The following is a 24,281-nucleotide window of genomic DNA, read 5'->3' as shown; positions in this document are numbered from 1 at the left end:
GAAATGTAATGCTAGTTAATATTTTTATACAACACTCCAATTCACCAATGTAACAGTTATTTTGTGGGTACTATTACAAAATATTACCAAGTATGCCATTTGCTCTGTGCTTTGATTAACTATTATTATCCAGTCACTCACAGACAGCGTGAGAAGTCACATTCTATACAAGTGGAGTTGTGAGAGATTTGGGAGTATAGTGGGTGAGGCTGTGTGAGGGAGTATATAAATGACACACCAACCAAGAGCCTTGGATCTCTTTGAGGCCCAATTTGTTATATCTCAAGGGTCAAAGAATAGAAGTTTCTGCCATTTAGCTTATAATAGTCTATGAGGCAAGATGCTTTTCTTGTCTCTCTGCCTTTTTTTTTTTCCCTTCTGGGATTTTATTTTAAAAAAATATCTTTCATGGATAGATGTATTGACATGCTTCCCTTGTTAACAGTGTAGAATTTTATAACTTTAGAGATGTACTAAATGCCTAACAAGCATATGTTACTCTTAAACAGAGGAAAAGGCATGAAATCTCTAGTTACTCATTTGCTTTAATGATACCAGTAAAGATAAATCAAATTAAATTAAAATATCTTCCCTCTTAAAATTGCTCAAAAATACACAAGTTCAAACATGGTACCTGAGGCTCCAAGAAAACATAAGAGGGACTTTGATACCATACAGTCAACTCCTTGGGCAAAAAGTGGGTAAGACAAAAGATAATGCTGGAAGGTGGCAGGGGGGAGGGGTCTGGAAACTAGTCCAAAATATATAATTAAAATTATATTATTTATACTTATTTTCTTTCCCAAAATCCCCTCCTCTCTGCAAACCAAAGATCTAATACTCAGTATGCATGTTTGGCAGGTGGGGGGGAAGGAGTGGCCTGACATGGGTACTCTTTGTGATGCCGAGTCTTTGTGTTTATGGTAGGTTTTTTCCAGTAAATGGAAAACAACTATAACAAATTTCATATTTAAAGAGGAAACAAAATGCAACATATTGTTTTGTATCCCCAGTGATATGGTGCTGACAAAGTATAACACAAAGCAGCACTCTCTGCCTCTTCCAGACATTGTTTCCTGAGTATATTCTTAAACCTAAATATCACACAAAATATGAAAAAAAATATTCCAGGGGAAAAGTGTCAGTAATTGAAGGCTGTAAATGATTCAGGTTAGTAATTCTCCAAGCTGCATGTAAAAGGGCCAGTGATCTCCTTTCTTAATATAGCTTCTGTATCATTCTTCTCTAAAATTATTTCACTGATAAGATAATGTAATCTTTAGGTAACCAAGTTTAGCACAACTGTAAAAGGCTATATAATCTGGAGGAGGTATTCATCTTTCAGAGGGCAAAATCCATTTCACTCACAGACAGCCTGAGAAGTCATATTCTGTACAAGTGGAGTGGTGAGAGATTTGGGAGTATAGTGGGTGAGGCTGTGTGAGGTGGTATATAAATGGCACATCAACCAAGAGCCTTGGATCTCTTTGAGCCCCAATTCATTATAGCTCAAGGGTGAGTTAGACTCAAGAAGGAGAAATTCAATGGCCTGAAGTTCATTTTCTGTGGGAAGAGCCTGATGGAAGCCAGGTGGCCAGATATTTATGGGAAAAGAGCAGAGTTAGCTTTAGTGGGCCTTGAAACACGGACAAGATTCCAAGGAGGTAGCCACATAGACTGATGTTCTGAAGAACAGAGGAGCAATGGGAAGGGTTTAAAATGAACTAAAAGCTCAAGACAAAGAGCATGGGAGGAAATTATTTAAAAAAAAAAGATTTACTGAGGGACTCAAGGGCTCTGGAAGAAAGATAAGGCTGAAGAGGAGTTGAGGGGGGCAGAAGAGGTTGTGTAGGTATTATCTGTCATACACTATTTGTTTGGAACATACACAACCTAGAAGGAGTAGAACTATAATGTGCCCTGGCAGGAAGACCAAGTCATTACTCTACAAGACCACTGAAGTCCTGAGGAGCAGAGCAAAGAAGGGTGTCTGAAATACTAAGTCACACCTTGGGGGATTGCTCTGGGGCTGTGAAGCAACACAGCACCAAAATCCATTTCACATTCTCAACTTCTAATTTTCTCATCTAGGAGCTGGAATAGCAGCTGTGGCTATCCCTGAACCAACTGCATAAGGTGTTGGCTTTACTATATCATTTAAATATGGATCTGCTACCCCTTCCTCACATTCCATCCCAGCCTGTCACCTAAGCCCATACAAGGCCGTCATGGAGACTCTTCAGTGGCACTACTCTGAACATCTGCCTAATTAGGATGACCTAATGTAAGAATGTCATTATAGAATTTACTCTGAATTATGAAACTGTCTTATTAGTGGCTATAGTACTCTGGGAACATGATGAAAGGAGGGAAAGAATAAACTGTACTTGGCTCAGGAATACAGGATTTATTTATCCTTATCACGTAGGTGAAGTAGGACTCACAAATATGTCATTATGGGAAATACACTATAAATACAGCACTTACTGGGAAACAGTGATTTCTCTGAATGTTATAAAAAATAATTAGGCTTGTAACAAACTCCAATGAGTATGATATTCGATCAGATAAAATATTTCATTCTTTGCATGTCTACTAATATACACATTACCTCACACATATTCCATTACCTACAATGCTAGTCATATATAGGCTGGGTTCCCAGAATGCATAATAATGGTTTTGTGAAGAGGCTCAGTCATCTTGTAGTTGGTCAGTGCATTGTGGGTTCTCTTCTCTCCTGGTGCCCATGTTGACACCTACTGAAAACTGGGAGGCAAGCAGAAACAAGCCCACCTGCATCTGAAGGGGAGGAGCTACTGAACCTTGAATTCAAATGAGGATGTGAGATAACTAATAAAGAACAGAGTCAAGAGTAAGGATCATAGGTAAAAAAAGGGATGAAGAGGATGCCTCTCTTAACTGCCACTCTGGTGCTGCAGTGATCTGGTCCTTCCACAACTCAGCCTGCTCTGATCAGGTCACATGTTTCGTGTCTGCCCCTTTCAGGGTATATAAAGGGTGGTGCAAAAGAGTAGCCCTTGGACTTGAGGTCTTGGCGTCATGTCCTTCAGGCTTCATGGCTTTCTCTCCCTTTGGTTCCCTGAATCAGGGATCCATGCTGCTTTTGGCACCCCTTTTAGGGTTGGAAGGGGAATATAGGCTCTCTACTGTATTCTGATTCAGGGCCCAATGTAGGCAACTATGTCCCATATTACCAAAGTGCTAAAATGCTGCCTCCCTCAATAAGCTTCCTACCAATTCTCTCTTTTCCACAGGGTACTATAAAGACATCAAATAAATGGAAGTCAAAGATAAATTCTTGACCTTCCACAACTCTCTTCTCTCTCAGTTTGGCCACACTACTGTCAGCCCCCAGAGCTCAGAAATGTAGGCCAGCTCAGCTGCATAGTCTACTTGCTGCTTACTGAGATGGCCTGCCTTTTGAACTTCTCCTCCAAGCCACGCATGCTTTTTCGGGTGTGGTGTATTGGAGCTGCCTAAACCCAGAGCAGCTGCTTAACCCCCTCCTTAGTGGTTGTATACCCAATCACAGGTGCAAACACCGACTCAGCTACCACATGGACTACATAAAAAGGTGGAGATCAGTGCCCAAAACTGGTTATAATCTATAAGTTAGGGTGGTGGATAATCACATTTAGGAATATGAACAAATGTATATCTAGATTATTTCCCTAAGAAAATGGAGGAAAATACTAAAATCTATGCACCACAAAATACTGCACTTAGAATCATAGGGCTGGAAGAGACCTCAAGAGGTCACTGAGTCCAGCCCATTGCTGATAGCAGGATCAGCCCTAACTAACCATCCCAGCCAGGACTTTGTCAAGCCAGAAATTAAAAACATTGAGGGATGGAGATTCCACCACCTCCCTGGGTAATGCACTGCAGCGCTTAAACACCCTCCTAGTGAAATAGTTTTTCCTCATATCCAACCTAGATCTCCACCATTGCAACTTGAGACCATTGCTCCTCGTTCTGCCATCCACCACTAGTGAGAACAGCATCTCTCTATCCTCTTTGGAACCTCCCTTCAGGCACTTAAAGCTGCTATCAAATCCCTCCTCACTCTTCTCTCTTGTAGATTAAATAAGACCAGATTCCTCAGCTTCTCCTCATAGGTCATGTGCTCCAGCCCCCTAATCATTTTGGTTGCCCTCCCTTGGACCATCTCCAACGTGTCCACACCCTCTCTGTAGTGGGGAGGCCAGAACTGGATGCAATACTCCAAATGTGGCCTCACCAGTGCCAAACAAAGGGGAATAATAACTTTTCTAGATCTGCTGGAAATGCTCCACCTAATGCACCCTAATATGTCATTGGCCTTCTTGGCTGCAAGGGCACGCTGTTGACTCATATCTAGCCTCTCATCCACTGTAATCCTCAGGTCCTTTTCTGTCAAACTGCTGATTAGCCAGTCAGTCCCCAGCATATAATAGGGCTTCTGCTCTTGTCCTTGTTGAACCTCATCAGATTCTTCTGGCCCAATAATCCAATTTGTCTCAGTCACTCTGGATCCTATCCCTACCCTTCAACATATCTACCTGACCTTCTTGCTTAGTGTCATCCACAAACTTACTGATGGTCCAATCCATTCCTTCAATCAGATCATTAACAAATTTGCTGAATAAAACCAGTCCTAGAACAGATCTCTGGGACATTCAGCTTAAAAACAACTACCCACCAGACATCGAGCTGTTGATCACTACCCATTGAACATGACTATCTAGCCAACTTTGTATCCACCTTACAGTCCATTTATCCAATTCATATTTCCTTAACATGTTGGTAAGAATTATGTGGGAGACCATATCAAAAGCTTTGCTAAAGTCAAGGTATATCACATCCATTGGCTTCCCCATGTCCACAAACCAATTGCCTTATCATACCTGCTTAGGGGTCTGCAGATAAAGACCTCAATGAAGTTTTCAAATGCTTTCTACTTTTGATAATTTTTAAGAGGAATTTTAATGTTTTGAGTGCAAGTTATAGAATTTGGCTTATAAACTACCACATGTTCCTCAGTGATGCATTTGTACAGGAGAGGCAGAAGCTTACTTGTGTTAGCCACCATCTTCCAGCTAGGTCTTCTTTGTTGTTCAGCTTCTCTTTTAAATAATCTGGTCTAGAAAGGTACTAACTTGCAGATACACAGAGACAGGCCAAAAACGTACATTTACTTCTGAGATGTATAAATTCAGTTAGTGTTATGCCATGAAAAATATTTCCAATGGTTGACAGGCTGTCAGCCTTGCGGCATCTCATCTTTTAAAGTTAGCATCAGCCAGTCCTGGAGGAAAACCTGATAGCCCATCCATCCAGGGAGCCATTGTGAGTTCTAGCATTACACCAAGGTACTCAACTATCTTTCTCCATCTTTGCCAAGTAGTCCCCAGGATATGATTTTGTCTGATCTCTTGAGGAAGACAAGTATAAATCTAGATGGAACAAATAAGAGTAACAAGCTGCTTCAATGTTTTGCCCTGGAGGGCTGTTTTGAATTTCTGTAAATCTTAACTTGTTTTAAGCACCTTAAATTACAGTTGGCCAGATAACAATGACAGAAAGGGGATTAGTATGTTTCATTTTGAACCCCAGAAAATGGATTTGGGGGCCTGATTTGGGATTTTCAAGGTACAAAAAGTGTAGCATATTCATTGTATCTACTCCATTTTTATACCAGTCAGGTGCCAGTACTAGAAAGACTTATGCATACTACAATATTCAGGTAACATTAATTTTAATCCAGTTGACTCATCTAAACGTAGATAATGGTAAATTATGCCACCTTTGAAGGGAAAGAGTATAAAAGGGGTTGCAGGTTTAGCATTATCAGCATAGCTAAACTAGGTGAAAGTCATGCCCCTTTGACACCTGAATTCCTCAGGAGACGATAAGCATAAGAAAGTATTTAGCATCTCATTGAAAGGTCAGTGGCGTCAGGTCTCAAAACACAGCCCTGTATGTCTTTAAAAAATTTTTAAAGTATAGAATGTAAGCTTATGTTTCACTGACATATAACAGGGTGTCCATCTGCACAGCCAATAAACATGTCATCAAGAATGTTATGATGCTCTGAATCTCTTGAAGCCATTGCCAGCGGTTGGGAGAAAAGACCTGACAAGAGAGGTGAGAGAACATACTTGCATTATGCCACTTTTTCAGGAGAAAGTCCCCTGATGAGGATCTGTTCAAATAAAGACATGCATACTGAGATTTGCAGATAATGAAGGCCAACATTTCTCTAGCACAACAAGAATGAAGGCCCAGAGAACCCTATCAAATACCTCCTCAGACTCTATGGATGACTGTATTTTGCTTAATATTTTTTTGTACTTCACAGGATACCTTTCATGGGTAAGCCCCTTACATTTCAGTTTTTAACTCATTTAAAATATATTTCATTTATGATTTCCTATTTATGGTTGGTTACAAAAATTAAAAAGCAGGCGGAAAATCACTATCAGAATCAACTCAGAGTTTCTGAGTAAATATCAGGGTCAATACCAGGGGATAGGAGAACTGAAAAAAAAATGCAACAAATAGAGGACAGAAGAGAACCTCTGACCCGGCCACCCACTACAGAAGGAGAGAAGGCAACTTGATAACCTGGCTTTGCCCTTTCCAGATGAAGAGAACTGTGTATGGGGCAACCACCCTGGGCTCCCTAGGGTCTTGCCTAGTTACCAAGCTGCCATCTCTCCTTGCGTAGGGAAGCTGGGTCTGAGAATTTCCAGAAATGTTTGTTTTTAGGGTTCAAGCACTGACGCACACATATGGCTGTGTGTGTGCACCTTCCACTACATTTCCTCACTTTACAGCAGGGGTCTTAAATTCATGGCCCAACCACAGCCCAGGCAGTTCCACAAACTAGCCCATGCATGACTGTTGGCATGTCGGTCCCTCTGGCCCTGAAGTGTCTGTACCCCTCCCTCAAGTCCAGGCTCTTGTCCACCTGTGCCCTGCCTCTTCACTCCCATGCTCAGTCCTCTCCCCCAAATCCCCTCTTCCTCCCAAAGGATGCAGCATAGGGGATTACCGGGGAGCCTGAAGAGGGGTGGCGGCAGCAGTCAGGCCCCCAAACAATCACCACAGTGGGAAAGTACAGCCACACAGCAGCCTCTCTTCCACTCTGCAGACATCTACCAGGCCAGCCTGGTTACTTTGCTTCACTGTAGTGGAAGCAAATGGAGGGCCCCCTCCCCAGCTCACTTGGGAGATGGTGGAGGATTGGAGCAGGCTGCTGTGTATATCTGCTTTCCCATGGCCCTTGCTGTCGTGGTGAGTGTGGGGGGGGAGCTTGATGTCTACAGCTAGCACACTGTAATGTATTGTATTTTCGTTATATAATCAGTCATTTCATGTACTTAAGTGGTCCAAAATGCAGTTGAAAATTGGTGAAAACCAAATTATAACTTTAGAAAGCCTCAGGAATTTTTTGGTAAGAACAAAACTTACGAGCCTTGTTCATAGATAAACTAGCTGGTAATCAGCTAACTAATTATATGCAACTTCTAAATTAAATAAAATTTTAGCTACATCAAAACTACGTATACAACACTGCTAAGGGGAAAATGTCATGATTAAAGATAGAACAAAAGTCCAGTCATTAAAGCATACAGAGCCTTTATTAACTATACAGTAATAGGGTCACAGTGTGTAGACAACCCTAGATAGGCTGTCTAGCAATAATAGAATTACATACTATGGTAACAGCCTTCTCTCGCTTTCTCTTTTTATATCTTTACTGTAATTTGAAAGAAAAGGAGCTTCATAAGTATTATAAAATTTTCTTATTCTGTTTAATATTAAAAACATACAATTAAACATGGCATAATCTGGAGGATATTGTTTGAACCTTCCAAAATAATTGGATGAGTTTTAAATCAAGGTATGCTTGTAAGATGTGTGCTTGAATGAGAGCAGAAACTCAAGTTTACTCCTATTCAGCAAGTTAAGCGTTAGGAAAGGAACATGATATTCAGACTTTTTAGATAATCTATGTAAACAATATAAATGGTATTCTATATGGACCTCCCTAATGAATGCATAGTTTGTTGATTATATGGAAAGTATAGATCATACTCAGTCTGGAACATTAATGATTATCAAAACACACATGATGGTTCCTAATAAAAAGTTTCATTGACTCTGTGGCTGTGTCTAGATTGAAGAGAACTTTTGGCAAAAGATGTGCAAATTGCAGAGCACATTTGCAAAGCTCTGGCCAATAGTTCTGTCAGGACAGGCTTTCCCAACATTTGGCCTGCGGAGATGGGCCAAATGTCAGGAAAACCTCCCTCTGCCAACTCATCCCTTTTTCCTTGTGGAATGAGGATGACCGGAGTGTCAGCAGAAGGCTCCCTAAGTGCAGATCTCCAGGCTTCTGACAGAAGTCTGCAACCTAGACATAGCCTAAGTATGTAGAACCAATAATAGAACCAATAATTATGAATTATTTAAATACCTTTCATTTAGCAAACAATATGGCTAGTTTAATTACGTACTGGCATTAATTTAATTTAAAACATGCCTTAAAATAAATTAAGCTAAGCTAAGTTAAGCTTTTCTGCTTCACTGTGCTAATTTCAGGCTATTGAAGAGTTTCTAAATAGGGACTATGTTTTTTGAAAACAGTATTCTTACTCCCTAGTAGGTGACCTGATTGTCTGGGAGACACATGTACATGCTTGTAGTTAGAACTGACTCAGATGCCATTGCTCTTTTTATCACTGTGCTTAGCCAACTTTGAAATCTGCCAGTCAGTCCTTTCACCTAGGTGATCGAAAAGAGGATTTCAGGAGACACTTGATGTTCTGAGTATTTAATATCCAGGACTCAGAACAAGTGTGAATTAATTTCTTGCATGATTTGGTAACCATATCTTCATGTTCTGTACACTGTGTGGTTCCACCATTGTAATCCATTCTTTCTAATCTGTTCCTATTTGTTTACAACTAAAAATGTTGACATCACATTTAGCAGAGTTGCCTTTTGGTGATCAACAGAGAAGTTCACAGAAGTTTATAACGCTTCTGCTCCAGTGTAACTTTCACGGAGTATCATATAATTTCAGCCAGAATTAAAACACCAGTCCTACAACCCTTTGCCGAGACCCAGGTTCTGGAAGTCACATGATCATGTCAAAATCTGAGCTTTCATAGAATCATAGGGCTGGAAGGGACCTCAGGAGGTCATTTAGTCCAGCCCCCTGCTTCATGCACGATCAACCCCAACTAAGTCATCCCAGCCAGGACCTTGTCAAGCTGGGACTTAAAAACCTCTAGGGATGGAGAATCCACCACTTCTCTAGGCAACGCATTCCAAAGCTTCACCACCCTCCTGGTGAAGTAGTTTTTCCTAATAGCCAACTTACTCCTCTCCTTCTGTAACTTCAGACCATTGCTCCTTGTTCTGCCATCTGTCACCAATGAGAACAGTTTCTCTCCATCCTCTTTAGAGCGCCCCTTAAGGAAGCTGAAGGCTGCTATTAAATCACCCCTCAGTCTTCTCTTCTGTAAATTAAATAAGCCCAAACCCCTCAGCCTCTCCTCATAGACCATGTGCTCCAGACCCTTAATCATTTTTGTCGCCCTCTTCTGAACCTGCTTCAGCACATCCACATTCCTTTTATACTGGGGGGCCCCAAAACTGGATGCAATAATCCAGTTGTGGCCTCACCAGTGCCAAATAGAGGGGGACAACCACTTCTCTAGATCTAGATCAGTGCTCCTCGTAAAGCACCCTAATATGCCATTAGTCTTCTTGGCTACAAGGGCATACAGTTTACTCATATCCAGCCTTTCATCCACCATAACCCCTAGGTCCCATTCTGCTGTACTGCTGCTGAGCCTGTCAGTCCCCAGCCTATAACAATGCTTGGGATTCCTCTGTCCCAAGTGCAGGACTCTACACTTCTCCTTGTTGAACCACATCAGATTTCTTTTGGCCCAATCTTCCAATTTATCCAGGTACCTCGGGATCCTATCTCTACCCTCCAATGTATCTACCTCTCCCCCTAGCTTAGTGTCATCTGCAACCTCGATGAGGGTGCAATCCAGTCCAGATCATTAATAAAGATGTTGAACAACACGGGCCCCAGAAATGAGCCTTGGGGCACTCCATTTGAAACCAACCACCCTCCAGATATTAGAGAGGTAGAAAAACAAGAAGTCCTGTGGCACCTTATAGACTAGCTCCAAAATACCTGATAGTCTATCAGGTGCCACAGGACTTCTTGTTGTTTCATCCAGATATTGAACCACTGACCACTACTCATTGAGCCCGACTGTCAAGCCAGCTTTGTATCCATTTTATAGCCCATGGATCCAATCCATACTTCCTCAATTTATGGGCAAGAATGTTATGGGAGACCGTATCAAAAGCTTTGCTGAAGTCAAGGTATATCATATCCACTGACTTCCCCATGTCCACAAAGCCTGTTACTTCATCATAAAAGTTAATCAGATTGGTCAGGCATGACCTGCCCTTGGTGAATCCATGTTGACTACTCTTGGTCACTTTCCCCTCTTCCAAGTGCTCCAAAATGGATTCCTTCAGGATCCCCTCCATAATGTTCCCAGAGATTGAGGAAAGGCTGACTGGTCCATAGTTGCCTGGATTGTCCTTCTTGCCTTTTTTAAAGATGGGAACTACATTTGCCTTTTTCCAGTCATCTAGGATCTCTTCCGATCTCCAAGAGTCTTCAAAGATAATGGCCAAAGGCTCAGCAAGGACATCTGCTAATTCCCTCAGTACCCTTTGGTGCATTAATTCCAGACCCATGGATTTCTGTACATCTGGTTTTTCTACATGGCTCTTTACCCATTCTTTCCCCACTGATGGCTGCCCTCCACCTTCCCATACTGCATTGTGTAGCACCATAGTGCAGGACCTGTCCTTGTCCGTGAAGACTGAGGCAAAAAAAGCATTAAGTACTTCAGCTTTTCTTACATCATCTGTCACTAAAGCCGTGTCTACACGTGCACGCTACTTCGAAGTAGCGGCACTAACTTCGAAATAGCGCCCGTCACAGCTACACTTGTTGGGCGCTATTTCGAAGTTGAAATCGACGTTAGGTGGCGAGACGTCGAAGCCGCTAGCCCCATGAGGGGATGGGAATAGCGCCCTACTTCGAAGTTGAACGTCGAAGTAGGGCACGTGTAGACGATCCGCGTCCCGCAACATCGAAATAGCGGGGTCCGCCATGGTGGCCATCAGCTGAGGGGTTGAGAGACGCTCGCTCTCCAGCCCCTGCGGGGCTCTATGGTCAACGTATGCAGCAGCTCTTAGCCCAGGGCTTCTGGCTGCTGCTGCTGCACCTGGGGATCCATGCTGCATGCACAGGGTCTGCAACCAGTTGTCGGCTCTGTGGATCTTGTGTTGTTTAGTGCAACTGTGTCTGGGAGGGGCCCTTTAAGGGAGCGGCTTGCTGTTGAGTCCGCCCTGTAACCCTGTCTGCAGCTGTTCCTGGCACCCTTATTTCAATGTGTGCTACTTTGGCGTGTAGACGTTCCCTCGCAGCGCCTATTTCGATGTGGTGCTGCCCAACGTTGACGTTGAACGTCGACGTTGCCAGCCCTGGAGGATGTGTAGACGTTATTCATCGAAATAGCCTATTTCGATGTCGCTACATCGAAATAAGCTACTTCGATGTAGGCTTCACGTGTAGACGTAGCTTAAGTTACCTCTCTCACCTACTAATGGCCACACACCTTCCCCGATAACCCTCTTATTGTTAACATGCCTGTAGAAACCCTTCTTGTTACCCTTCACATCCCTTGTCAGGTTCAGTTCAAACTGTGCTTTCGCTTTCCTGATTACTGCCTGGCTTTCTCCAGCCATATATTTATACTCCTCTTTAGTCAACTGTCCACCTTTCCATTTCTTATATGCATCCTTTTTGAGTTTAAGCTGACCAAGGATTTTCCTGCTAAGCCAAGCTGGTTGCCTATGATAACTGTATTTCTTACTGTGCAATGGGATGGTTTGTTCCTGTGCCTTTGGTAAGACTTCTCTAAAATACTGCCAGTTCTCTTAACTCTTTTCCCCTTCATCCTTGTATCCCCAGGGATCCTGTCCATCAGTTCTCTCAAGGAGTTGAAGTCTGCTTGAAATCAAGGGTCTGTATGTTACTGTTCACCTTTCTTCCTTTTGTCAGGATCCCGAAATCTACCATCTCATAGTCACTGAAGCCCAGGTTGCCACCCACTTCCATTTCTCCAACTAGTTCTTCCCTGTTTGTGACCAACAGGTCAAGTTGTGCATGGCCCCTGGTCGGTTCCTTCAGCACTTGTACCAAGAAGTTATCTCCAACATTTTCCAAAAACTTCCTGGATTGTCTGTGTGCTGCTGTATTGGTCTCCCAACAAATGTCCGGATGGTTAACGTCTCCCATGAGAACCAGGGCCTGTGATTTGTAAACTTCTGTTAGTTGTTTGAAGAAGTCCTCATCTACCTCATCTTCCTGATCTGGCGGTCTATAGCAGACACAACTACAACATCACCTCTGTTGCTTTCACCTCTAAGCTTAACCCATTTAAACGTTTCCGGTTTCAGAATGTTTCCAGCCCCCCTGGTTTAAAAGAATAATTTGAAAATATACAGGAAATGTAACAGATACTGTGACAGCTGCAGGTGTCTGCAGGGAGCCTGAAACAATAGCTCAAAGAGAAGTAAACTGCCATATTAAATTCAATGGTATGTTAACTCTAAGACCCACTGCTCAGGATACTCAGACTGGGAGGGGCAGGTACCTTCAGCACATCCCTGCAGAACATTCTCTGCAGGAACTCCCACCTACTCAGTTAGGTGCACCTCAACTGCTGGGATAAAAACCAGTCTATAGCTTGTGGTCTCCTCTACCTCTGTACTGTGGAGAGAAGACTTTTGCTGCTCCCAAAGAGGCATGGGCCCCTGCTGCCATTCTTGGAGGTTGGAGAAAGGCCCTGATGCCTCTGCTTCTCTGAGAGAGGTGGGGTCCCCTGCTCTTGCCATACCAACTGCAGAGGGGCCCTGGGCCAGATAGGACATATCTACACAGCAAAGTTAATTCAGGCTGTCAGGGTGTTTCAGTGCTCTGTAGTCACGGCTTGGGCTATAGCCCAGATGTTACAATTCTGTGGAGTGGGAGAGTCCCAAAACTCAAGCTCCAGCCCACGCACAGAAATCTAGAGAGCAGTGAAACAGCCCCACAACCAGCTGAACCAACAGACTTGCCAGGCCCCAGGGATGCGGGGAAGCTGCTCCATGCCCCTGGAAGGGGCAGGGCATAAGGCAAAGGGGAAGGGTTGGGAGCAGCCAGCCCTCAGTCCTGCCCAGAGTGTGCCGTGCAGTGCTCCAGTAGCAATATAAAGGGTGCAGCAGGAGCAGGTGGGAGCTCCAAGTCCTTTTGTGTCTCTGGGCCCTGGGGCTACTGACTGTTTAACCTCACTTCCCCCCATTGGCAGGCCTGCTCACAACTCAAGCCCCACAAGCCCAAGATGACTGGAATGGGCTAGCATGCAGTTTTTGTTATTGTTGTGTAAACATACCCTGGATCGTAGCATGCTTACTGTCCTGGATTGCCTTAACCTGGCCCTTATCCTAGACCAAATTTTTACTGAGACCCTGAGAGTGGAAACAGGTGCTATCAGAGAGATAATCACATTTTTCTGAGAATAAAAAAAATTGATGACCATAAAGCAGGGCTTCCCAAGCTTTTGATACTGTAGACCTCATTTGAATAGCCTGTCTCATGGACACCTCCCTTCTCATCAGCAATTCCATTGGACTGGACTGGAATCCCTCCCATTCACAAATGCAAGACATCTCTGTGGAAGCTACAATGGCACAACATATGGCTTACCTGGAAGAGTAATACTGGGAAATATTAGGAAGCATAGCACTATGCTTATTTTCACCAACATTTTAAATGCATTTTAGCAGTTAGAAATAAAGAGGGGGCGAGACAGTGCACATGACCACCAAGCTCTCAGTAGTTCACAGTTTGAAGAATTCTGCCTCTGGGCAAAATGACTTTCTGGATTCAGGTTTTTTAACACTTTACAAATTGTACTTTAGTGACTCGCTTGTAAAAGGCTTTTAATCACAACAAATCAGAAAGTACAACACAAAGGTTATGGAAATCTTCAGGAGGCAATGTTTTCCCCAGATGCTTATCTTTCTAATTCCTCCTATTTCACTCATTTGTCCTGTATTTCAATGCGCTGCCCTGTGTGTCTTCAGCAGAGAGCTACTGTAGTGGATTTCTATACTCTATAGCTGAAATTAACTCAGCGTTAGGAAGGAAATGGTTAAAGAACTCACTGTTCCCTTGTGCCGGGGAGGCAGCCTTTGTGTTCAACATTGGCAGGGTCTCTGTCTGGGCTGGACTTTGGGGATGGGGGTTACCAAGGGAGGGAACAGAAAGCCGGGATGTTCAGACATCTCTGTCTCTCTGTTGCTGCTATAGTGGAGGTGGATATTTCCAATCCGACCCAGACACATTGAGAAAGGAGGATTTGGTAAGGCTTTCCCAAGAGAAGCTACACTGAGCAAATTCTCAGCAGCAGTCTGAACTACACTTGGAGTGAGTTTGCAGTCTCCTATGAACGGAATTGGGGCAGAAGCAGCCGCCTAGAGGAGCTTTATGGTATGCTTTTAGCACTTATCCTTAACTGTTCAGAAAGGGATTAGGTATGATGATAACAATGTGCATTAGTTATCAGGCATTTTAATTTATCTTTGCAACAAATGTTATTAACAAAAAAGTTTAAATGGAGAAAACTTGTCAGACAACTACTGCTGAAGGTGAGTTGTGGGAAGTAATGTTTTGCCACTTGCATTTTAGAACTGATCTTTTCACGGTACTACAAGCCAGGGTTTTTGCTTTTGTATTGGAAGAAGGGAAATGGGCAGATACCCCACAGACAACTACATTTGCTTACTCTGAACTAACCAGGAGAAAATTATTTTTGTCAGTATTTTTAAATGTAATTTCTTTTAAACTTCTTTTCTAGTAAAGTTTATTAGATTCCATTTTAAACCTCAAGTGCCTTTTGGCTGATTTAATTGAATGAATTCAATGTTAATAAATCTCAATAGCATTTAATCAACTAAACAAATCATTTCAAATTGTCGTGTTTGTTTTTAGAAATCTTGGCATGGGGATTGTCCTGGCTTTACTCTCCCTGGCAGGATATTATTTGTTGCTGGGAAGATGGGTTTTTTTCTTTCTTCTTCTTTCTCAGCATCTCATGCTGGCTGTAAGAAATGTTGTGTACCATTGTGTTAGTGACATACTTACACCACATGGATATGGCCTTAAATGTACAGGAATCCCTTAACTATTTTAGATACTGAAATTACATACGTACAATAGACTAACACATTGTTACAGAAAGTTAATGCACATATTGTTATATTGCATGCAAATGGGGGGGCTTGTTCACTGCTATTACAGATGGATACAGACATGCTGAAAACAAGCATGTAGTAATGGAGGATTTATCAGTGACTCCATATCTTGAATATATATATCATAAATCTATATTCTTGGGAATTAATATAGGTAATTTTTTAATTTTGGTTTTACTACTTCTTCAAACTCCAAATTTGTATCAAACACAGGAATTCATATATTCCATGAAAAATACACACACACTCCCTTATAATACACTCATGACTCTTTATATACAACCTACTGGAATGGAAGAGCATGGTAGGTAATAGTGCTAAATATCTGCAGTATGATACAGTGCACAAAGGCTCAGTAACCCCTCTATATATGTCATAGAGCTGGGAGGGACCTCAAGAGGTCATTGAGTCAAGACCCCCTACCCTATTGGCAGGACTAACCACCATACCTAACAGAATTTTCTTTTTATCTATTTACCCTAGATGGCCTCCTCAAGGTCTGTGCTCACAAGCCTGGGTTTATAAGGCCAATGCTCAAACCACTGCCCCACACCAGTCATTGCTTGCTACTGTAAATTCTTAACTGTTATTCTGTTTAATAGTCCCAGCTAACTGTTATGGCAAAGAACAATAGATCTAGAGCATCATTGTTGAAGTACATGAACAAATACTAAAATGAATAACAATACTAATCATCATCATCATCACCACAAATTCTGGCATTAAACAAATAATTATGAATTTAGAGTTGTGGGTTTGTTATTTAGCAGAATTCAGCAATGGAAAATTTAAGTTTTCTTTTGATTAAACTATCAGTAATGCTGCCAAGAGACCACATACTGATGTACTCAACTTGGAAGCCTAAGCCTTGTGATAAAACTCTTATCCACCACTTGTTGTCTGGAATGCTTTATCCCTTATGTAGACAAACACTCCTACACTCTTTTGTGATATGGATTTCTTTAGCACTAGCCTTCAAATGCCATGGGGATTTTCTGTCTCATTTTGTAATCTATTATTCAAGATAGCTTAACTAGTATGAGAAACAAGCTGCACAGGCACTTCTTTTGAAATGAGAAATAAGATGATTGTTAATCTGTGTTTTGTTTGTTTTGTTTCTCCATGTAGGTGAAGAAGTGAGAAGGATCACATTGAAATACTGAAAGAACTATTTCCTTGACAGCACCTGCCATTCAAGACTTCAGGATGCAAACCTTTTGTTTAAGGGTCACCTTGCTATTGCTTGTGGCTGGATGTGTCCTGAGTGACAGTTCAGATAGATATTATGCCAATCTGAGTGATTCTGGGAACTATCTGACCACTTACTCTGGAATAGAGCTCAGCTTACTCCTTGCTACTAGTCGACCCATCGTGCCCAACAAAACAGTCTATTGCTTTCAAAGACCTAAAATTGCCACCACTTTCAAATACATTAACACAGTGATTTCTTGTATTATTTTCATCATTGGATTGGTTGGGAATGCAGCTTTGCTGAGGATCATTTACCAGAACAAGTGTATGAGGAATGGCCCCAATGCGCTGATAGCTAGCCTGGCACTGGGAGACCTTATCTATATTGTCATTGATATTCCTATCAATGTATATAAGGTAGGAAGCAACAACGGGTACGCTTTAACTGCTGTTCTTTAACAGGCTCACAACATATCGGTGTGTTCATTTGTGTCTAATTACTACTTTTCTATTTATTAATAAGCAAAGTAAAAAGGTAACAGTCTGTTCAAAAGCAAAAGCAAATGCAAACCATTTTAGGTTTCTCCTCATGAAGATAACAGTGAATCCTCTTTTGCAACTTTTTCTGACTAACCATAGCAAGGTGTGTCCTTGTGTATTTAGCAGCAACTGGTTATAAATAAAATATAATAGAATATGATTCTGAACGGTGACCTTCAGACAACTAGCAAAGGTCAGCATTAAACAAATGAAGAGGGCAGCTTTTGGAAAGTCTGCCATTCTCTTTATAGATCAAATTGATCATGACTGTTTTGGGTACAGATCCCGTTCTGCTTTGTTTTCACAGAAAATATTCCCAATGATTTATAATCCTTATGCAATAATTTCATAGCCTTTCTAGAATGTCAGTAGAGTTGAGTGTTAAGGCTTGAACTTAAAATTCATTCATGGCAGAGGTTCAAATCAGTTTATAATTGTTAAGGCAACTTATATATCAGAATAGTTTCTAAATAAGAACAGGACTGGGCCCTTGGTATTCCTCCTGAGGATCAAAATATTTGACTGTTCTTGAAACTTGCCTGAATGTGTTTCAGAAACCCTTGAAATATGTTTGTAAAATTCTTCTAACTTTAGCCTTGTGAGCCTGGAAAGCAAACATACTCTTGAAGTTATTATGACTATTCGTGCCTTAGGACCTCAAGAAAGCATAACAAATTAACATAGCATCTTTTAATCCTTTTTTTTTTTTCATTTGTGGAGGATTGTCCCATTTGGAAATTTTGGTCATGGACTGCAGACTCCCAGAGGTCTGTCAACCACAGCTTGAAAACCACTGTTCTATAGTACTAGTAAACTTTCATGAATTCCTTATACACAGTCTGCAGAAGCCTGAGGATCCAAAGGCTGCCAGTTGAAAACTACTGCTATCAAATAAACAATTAACTCCCCAAAAATTTTGGCAAATTTTGGGTTTTGCTCACTTTCACATACATATCATTTTGATACATAAAATATATAGTAAATGTTTGTCTATTCGGTCTTAAAATTGGGTTTTAAAATAAAAAGAAAATAGCTTAGATTTTGAAAATCTCAGTCTTTAGAAATGCATACTGTGACTTGTACTTGGGAGCATAACTATGATACAGTTGTATATACAAGGCTATAAGAAATTCTAATTGTTTAATTTATAAAACTAATCAAATATATGTATATGTGTATGAAATAAGACACAGAGCCTGTTCATGATCTCACTTACACTGGTATAAATGAGAGGTTATTCAATTTAAGTTAATAGCATTACCCTGGTTTAAACCAGTGAGACCAGAATCAAGCCAAAGGGATAGGCAAAAAATGCATGTGTTATAGTAGAAGCAAATACAGGTGGATGAAAATTTGCCATACATTTGTTTTTCAATGGGGAGTGCAAATTCTAAAAATTGAAATTATATATGCAAACATTTTAACTTTGCCAAAAATATTCACTTTTCTATCAGGAAAATCAAAACAAAATATTTTGTTTCAGGTTTGCTGAAACAAATCAAAATAGTTTGGCTGACTTACAAAGAGCTCTGTTTGGCCCCAAAGACTGTGTCTCTCATCACCAGAAGCTGGTCCAATAAAAGATATTATTTCACCCACCCATCCAGTATCTCTAAATATTCCATTGGCACTATGCATGCTCTTTGGCCAGGTTGTATCTCATGCATCATTCTGAAGCAGCTGCACAGACTGGAATCATCACACAGAATACAAACCAAAATGGCCCAAGCTCACGCTATCAAAATACCCTTCTGGCACTTTGGAAAAAAACAGTATATAAATATGTAATTAAAGACTGTAGTTGAAATCTTGGCCTCTTTGAAGTTAGTGGGAGCTTTGCTATTTACTTTGCTGGGACCAGGATTTCAATTTGTATTCAATTCATACTCTGAGAAAGCAGAATTAAAGTTGCATTAAATTTAATTCTGCCATTTCTTAATGTTTGAGAGATTAGCTTTGGAACCTGAATAAGTTTTGAAACCTGAATACACTGAATATACTTACAAAATTGAATTGTACTTTGAGTTGGCTGGGAAGTATTAAAATTTAGAACCGAGCACCTTGACAATTTCCCTTACAAAGTTTAATGTTATTATAGAGTTGTTTTTAAATAGTAAACTCTTTTTAAAACAATGTTCTACTTTATAAGTTAGTTTAACATTTTCGCAGCCTTTAGAACATACAGGAATCCTCCAATCCACAGCAATATTTACCTGCATTCTGAAAGCTGCAAGATTTTCTGCACTTTCTGTTTTGAACTAAATTTTAAGGGTCTACATTTCAGAGATCAGCTTCATGATAAGCCATATAAGCTCAAGCAAAGCCGGATCAGGTTGAATTGGAGGCGTCAGAACAGTATTCTGCTGAAGATAGTTATTACTTACTTCCCTGACTAATTAATGCAACATGATCTTTTATACATAAATCATTTCAAATGTTGTATAATTTATAGAGCTCTTGCATTGTTTAGTCAAGCAAATTGCCTTGGATATCAGAGAGTGCATGTATTTATCTGGATAATAAGACTTCCACAATCAGGTAACATAGGATAAAAATGTATAAGAGATTGAGACTTTCATAATCCAAGACATAAACAATACACTAATTAACTGGGCCCAAGAATAAGCTTCCTCTGTGCGAAGGTTATTCCACTATTGCGTGCTGTATCAAAATCTGTTTCTTTTGTGTTTGTTTGCATTTATAATGTATATTCAATCACAAAAATACAAATTAATATAAATATTACATTCATAAAATATAAGTTTCAAGTGCAGTGTAGCTACTAATTGGCAGTCATACACTATCATAAAAAGAGGAGACTATATTCAGAACGTGTGTATATTTTTCCATACATCTAGTCAAAATTATGGAAAGAGGTTTACAGGAAATAAATTACTGGATTTTTTTCCACAAAATCTGAACCTTACCTCTTTTTGAAGAGTCCTTCACTGTAATATAAATTGAGGACTCTTCCTGTAATACACAGTTTGAACTAATTAAATGTGAAGAAATACTACAAACAGATATATCTGAGCCATGTATCAGCTGAGGATCTGATCCTTCATGTTTAGGCTATTTTCTGATCCTGCCTTGGCTGAAAGATGGACTCGGATATCTTCTAGGACTTTTTCTCTCCAACTACCATTATCCTATAACTTCTTTTCCTCATAGCTGCTTCCCCCCAAAGGATTTCCAAAAATGTTCTAGCAATGTTCATTAATGACTTTTGAATGGCCTGAGCCCTAAAACACTGAAACACTGGTCTTACTACCACTTTCAGTTCTGTTTTTAATCAAATGTATTTTGTATGTACACTACTTGGGCCCAAATCTTCCCCACACAGGGATCCCTTCCTTATGCCTAAAGTCCATAAGACTTATTTGTACCCAGGAAGAGAATAAAAAACCTGATCATTATTTTTGTACAAAATTGCTGGAGTAGTTAACGTAAGATGTAAAATATGGCAAAGTGTTCAGGAGTCAGTAATATTTGATGGAGATTGAAAAAGGACGTCACAAATATTTATTATTAAAACACAAACTAAATAAAAACAAAAAGCAGTCAAGTAGCACTTTAAAGACTAGCAAAATAGTTTATTGGGTGAGCTTTTGTGGGACGGACCCACTTCTTCAGACCATAGCCAGACCAGAACAGACTCAATATTTAAGGCACAGAGAACCAAAAACAGTAAGCAAGGAGGACAAATCAGAAAAAGATAATCAAGGTGAGCAAATCAGAGAGTGGAGGGGTGGTGGGGGAGGTCAAGAATTAGATTAAGCCAAGTATGCAGACGAGCCCCTATAGTGACTCAGAAAGTTCCCGTCCCGGTTTATTTTGCTAGTCTTTAAAGTGCTACTTGACTGCTTTTTGTTTTGATAGTGTATAGACTAGCACGGCTTCCTCTCTGTTACTATTCAACAAACTAAATAGTCTGCTACAACCTAGCTTTTTTGAAGAGCAATCTGCTACACTTTTATTATGAGCTCACCTTCCAGCCTGTGTATGGTTTTAAGGCAAAACTCTGATCATCCAAAACTCACCTTGGAAATGAGGTTGATATACAACTTGTTGCCTTACATATAGTAGTTTTAAACTCTCTGGACAATTAGGTTATACAGAAATAAACTCAGGGCAAAGTAGCTCCTTCTATACCTTGATTTTTAAAAATCTGATTAACTGTGTATATTTCAAATTCATTTTAATATTGGTGCAGTCAGTAACCCCAAACCAGAGAGGTGATATATATTTCCAGTGCTCAAACAGCTGAACAAAAGGGTGTTTATCTTTTATGACCTGAAGTTTTCTGTTGTTAAGCTCATGTTGTGGTCACACAAGCATCCAAACGTCAGCAGTCTATTGAATATGCAGCCCTTCATTAGGCTAATTCTCCCCTGCGGCAACTTCAAACCATCAAACTTCAAAGTGCTGGCATGCGTGTAGCCGCGGGCACTTTGAAGTGCCCGCACTACTTCAAAGTCACTTTACTCCTCAAAAACCAGCTACACGCATGCTGGCACTGAAGTCCCTTTACTCTTACCAAAAACCAGCTACACGCATGCCAGCACTTTGAAGTTTGCTCTTCGAAGTTGCCGTGGGGGAGAATTAGCCTAATGAAGTGCTGCATATTCGCCGCCGAACTTCAGTACTAATCTCCCATCACCCAGATTAACATGCCCCCTTCAAAGTTGGGGGCAAATGTAGACCCAGCCAGTGTCTGTGGGTTTGTAGTGCACTGATCACTGTAGTAGGTAGGTGCCTAGGTATAACAAGAATGTTTTAGAATGTTCTCTCTGTTCTTTCTTCAATCATCTGAAATAGATAACAAGGGAGCATTCCAACAGCACATATTCAGGGTTCACCAGTTCTGCAGTAGTTTGTTAGCAAGGCTGTCATTCTCTTTTAGTAACATACAAAAGGCAACACAGTTGGAAGAAAAATAAAAGAAGCACTTTGCCTAGGGAGTGAAAAAAATCTTTTCAACAAACTACTGTGCACACAAGCATACCTTACAGATAATTCCTCTGAAGAAGAGCAGCTCAGCTTGAAGTACAGTATACCTCAAAAGAAAGGGACTTTTGCCAGCACCACAGACCAAATCAAAAAAGCAACTAATCATACTGTGTAAACAATAAAAATACCACGAGGGAGATGTCTAGAATTGTAAGGAATGCTTTACCACTAGGCAGACTTTGTAAAATAATAGTACAAGAATTTTAAAGACAAACTCAAGAAATGTAAATGCTGTTTGCTTCAGAACCAGGCATTCATTATCTGAGCTTTCAGCATCACTATGAAATTTAACCCTTCTGCTTCAGCGTGAGGCCTGTAGAGCCCCCCTCCATAGTTACATCTCACTGACTAAATGGGAAGAAAAAAAACAGTAGGAATCCAAATATATCATTGCCAGAGACCCTGTGGCTCACTCCCACCACTGTTTAGCAGGGAAAAAGGGGAGTAAAAACTGCAGGAAAAAAGAAAAACTTGGGCTGGGACAGTGCAGAGGGGAGAAAATGAAATGGCTTTGCTGATACTCCTTCCCTCTCCACATGATTTCACTCTTCACAAAAACTATAGATGGCCTGTTGTCCTCACAGAAAATGAAATAGGAAGTAGGAGTAAAATTACAAATATGTTCCCAGCAGAGAACTGCTAAAGAGCTGTAATATGCTGTGTGTGAAGTGCGTGTCATTTGAAGTTCCACTCTGCATTCTTTTTGATCCTCTATAAAGAATAACAGGAGGCCAACCACCAGTGGTAGTCTCCTGGTCCAGAAGTGGCTGATGGAGGGCCAGTACGTAGTGTAGAGGGAGTCCCACTGGCGGGGTACCTACAATACTGATGCTTGGGATAGCTTGGGTCCTAGACTAACTCCCTGCCTTCCATCCGTATTTTGCCTACTAATCTCACAGACCCAGGGGAGGAAACAGCAATTCTGTGGCTCTTCCAGAGCTAAAGATTTTTTCCAATGGTTTGTTTTCTTCCATCCTGTTTTGGGGAGGAGGGAAACATGGGCAAAACCATCTTTTATTTTATAAATGGCAGACTGTAAGTATAAATGTCACATTGTTCTGCTTTTAGCATCATGATTCATCACAAAGGTTTTGAGAATTTTTCAAAATAAGGGCCATATAAGCAATTTGTGACAAGCAGATTATAGTCCAGAGGTACACCTCTTGGAGACTACAAACTCCAGCTGATATCTCTTCACTAAGGCTAGAGCTACACTCACCTTTAGTGCTGGCAGCTTGATACAAATGAGCAGTCTCGAAAATGCAAAATGGGAGATCATTTGCATATTCCAGTGGCTTATTTGCATATTCATAGAAGAAAACAAGCAGTGAAGATTTGGCTCTTGTCAGCAGACCGCCCCCCCTCGCCAGCCCTTTATCCCTGGGAAAAAAACAAGGAATACATGTATGCTGAAAAAGGGGATTTTTGCTGGCAGAACCATGTCTTCATTGCTTGTTTTCTGTTGTGAATATACAAATGAGCTGCTCGGATATGCAAATAAGGGGTCATTTTGCATTTTTGAGACTGCTCATTTGCATCAAGCTGCCAGCACTGGGGTGAGTGTAGCACTAGCCTATGGAGCAAATCCAGCTCCACATCCATGGCAAAAAGGTCCTTTGGCCATGGAACCTATATAATTCCATTGCATAAGGGGAAGGTGTGCTTCAGAAAAAGTACATACTCTGTGAAACAGAGCTCAGCTTCAGGGGAACATGAGGTCATGCTGGCAGGGCCAGTGTGGCATGCTCTGAAAAATGGCATCATCCATGTGGACTAACCTTATATGTGTGTGAGGTCACAATGGCAGGGAAGAGCCCCATCATTCCTGGAAATCCCAGCATGTCTGGTACTCTGTGGATATGGTAGAGCCATCTGCAACTACAGAGCAGCACAGAACCATTTAACAGCCAGTACGCAATGTGCCCATGTACTTGGTCCTTGTTTTATATAGGAGGACTACATTACTTACAGTCTCAGAGGGGTAGCAAGCAGTCCTGTAGCACCTTTGTTTATTAAGTAATGAGTTGTTCTGCATAAGCCCCACTATAATATTTCTATCTGTCAGATTGTAAATTGCTTGGGACCTGGACTAACTGCCTGGGTTTTTATCTGTGTTTATACAG

General features: G+C 40.9%; 2 protein-coding genes across 5 annotated transcripts in view; one reads left to right on the top strand and one right to left on the bottom strand.

Moving 5' to 3' along the window:
* TTC29 (tetratricopeptide repeat domain 29) overlaps positions 1-24,281 on the bottom strand; it is a 598,163-nt gene that overhangs the window by 567,151 nt on the left and 6,731 nt on the right. The gene's annotated exons all lie outside the window — the stretch shown is intronic.
* Positions 14,360-24,281, top strand: part of EDNRA (endothelin receptor type A) — a 36,714-nt gene continuing 26,792 nt past the window's right edge. Inside the window, exons 1-2 of one of the 3 annotated variants that reach the window (XM_074993225.1) lie at positions 14,360-14,653; positions 16,546-17,025. In XM_074993225.1, coding sequence (XP_074849326.1) covers positions 16,624-17,025 — 402 coding nt within the window. In that variant the 5' untranslated portion in view covers positions 14,360-14,653; positions 16,546-16,623. Of the gene's footprint in view, positions 14,654-14,678; positions 14,812-16,545; positions 17,026-24,281 lie in introns of those variants that run through there. The other 2 variants (XM_074993222.1, XM_074993223.1) reach the window with 2 other exon arrangements.

Source organism: Carettochelys insculpta, chromosome 4, assembly GCF_033958435.1.
Source record: "Carettochelys insculpta isolate YL-2023 chromosome 4, ASM3395843v1, whole genome shotgun sequence".
NCBI lineage: Eukaryota > Metazoa > Chordata > Testudines > Carettochelyidae > Carettochelys > Carettochelys insculpta.
The sequence above is the reverse complement of the archived record's forward strand: the minus strand, read 5'-3'. Positions and strand labels throughout refer to the sequence as shown.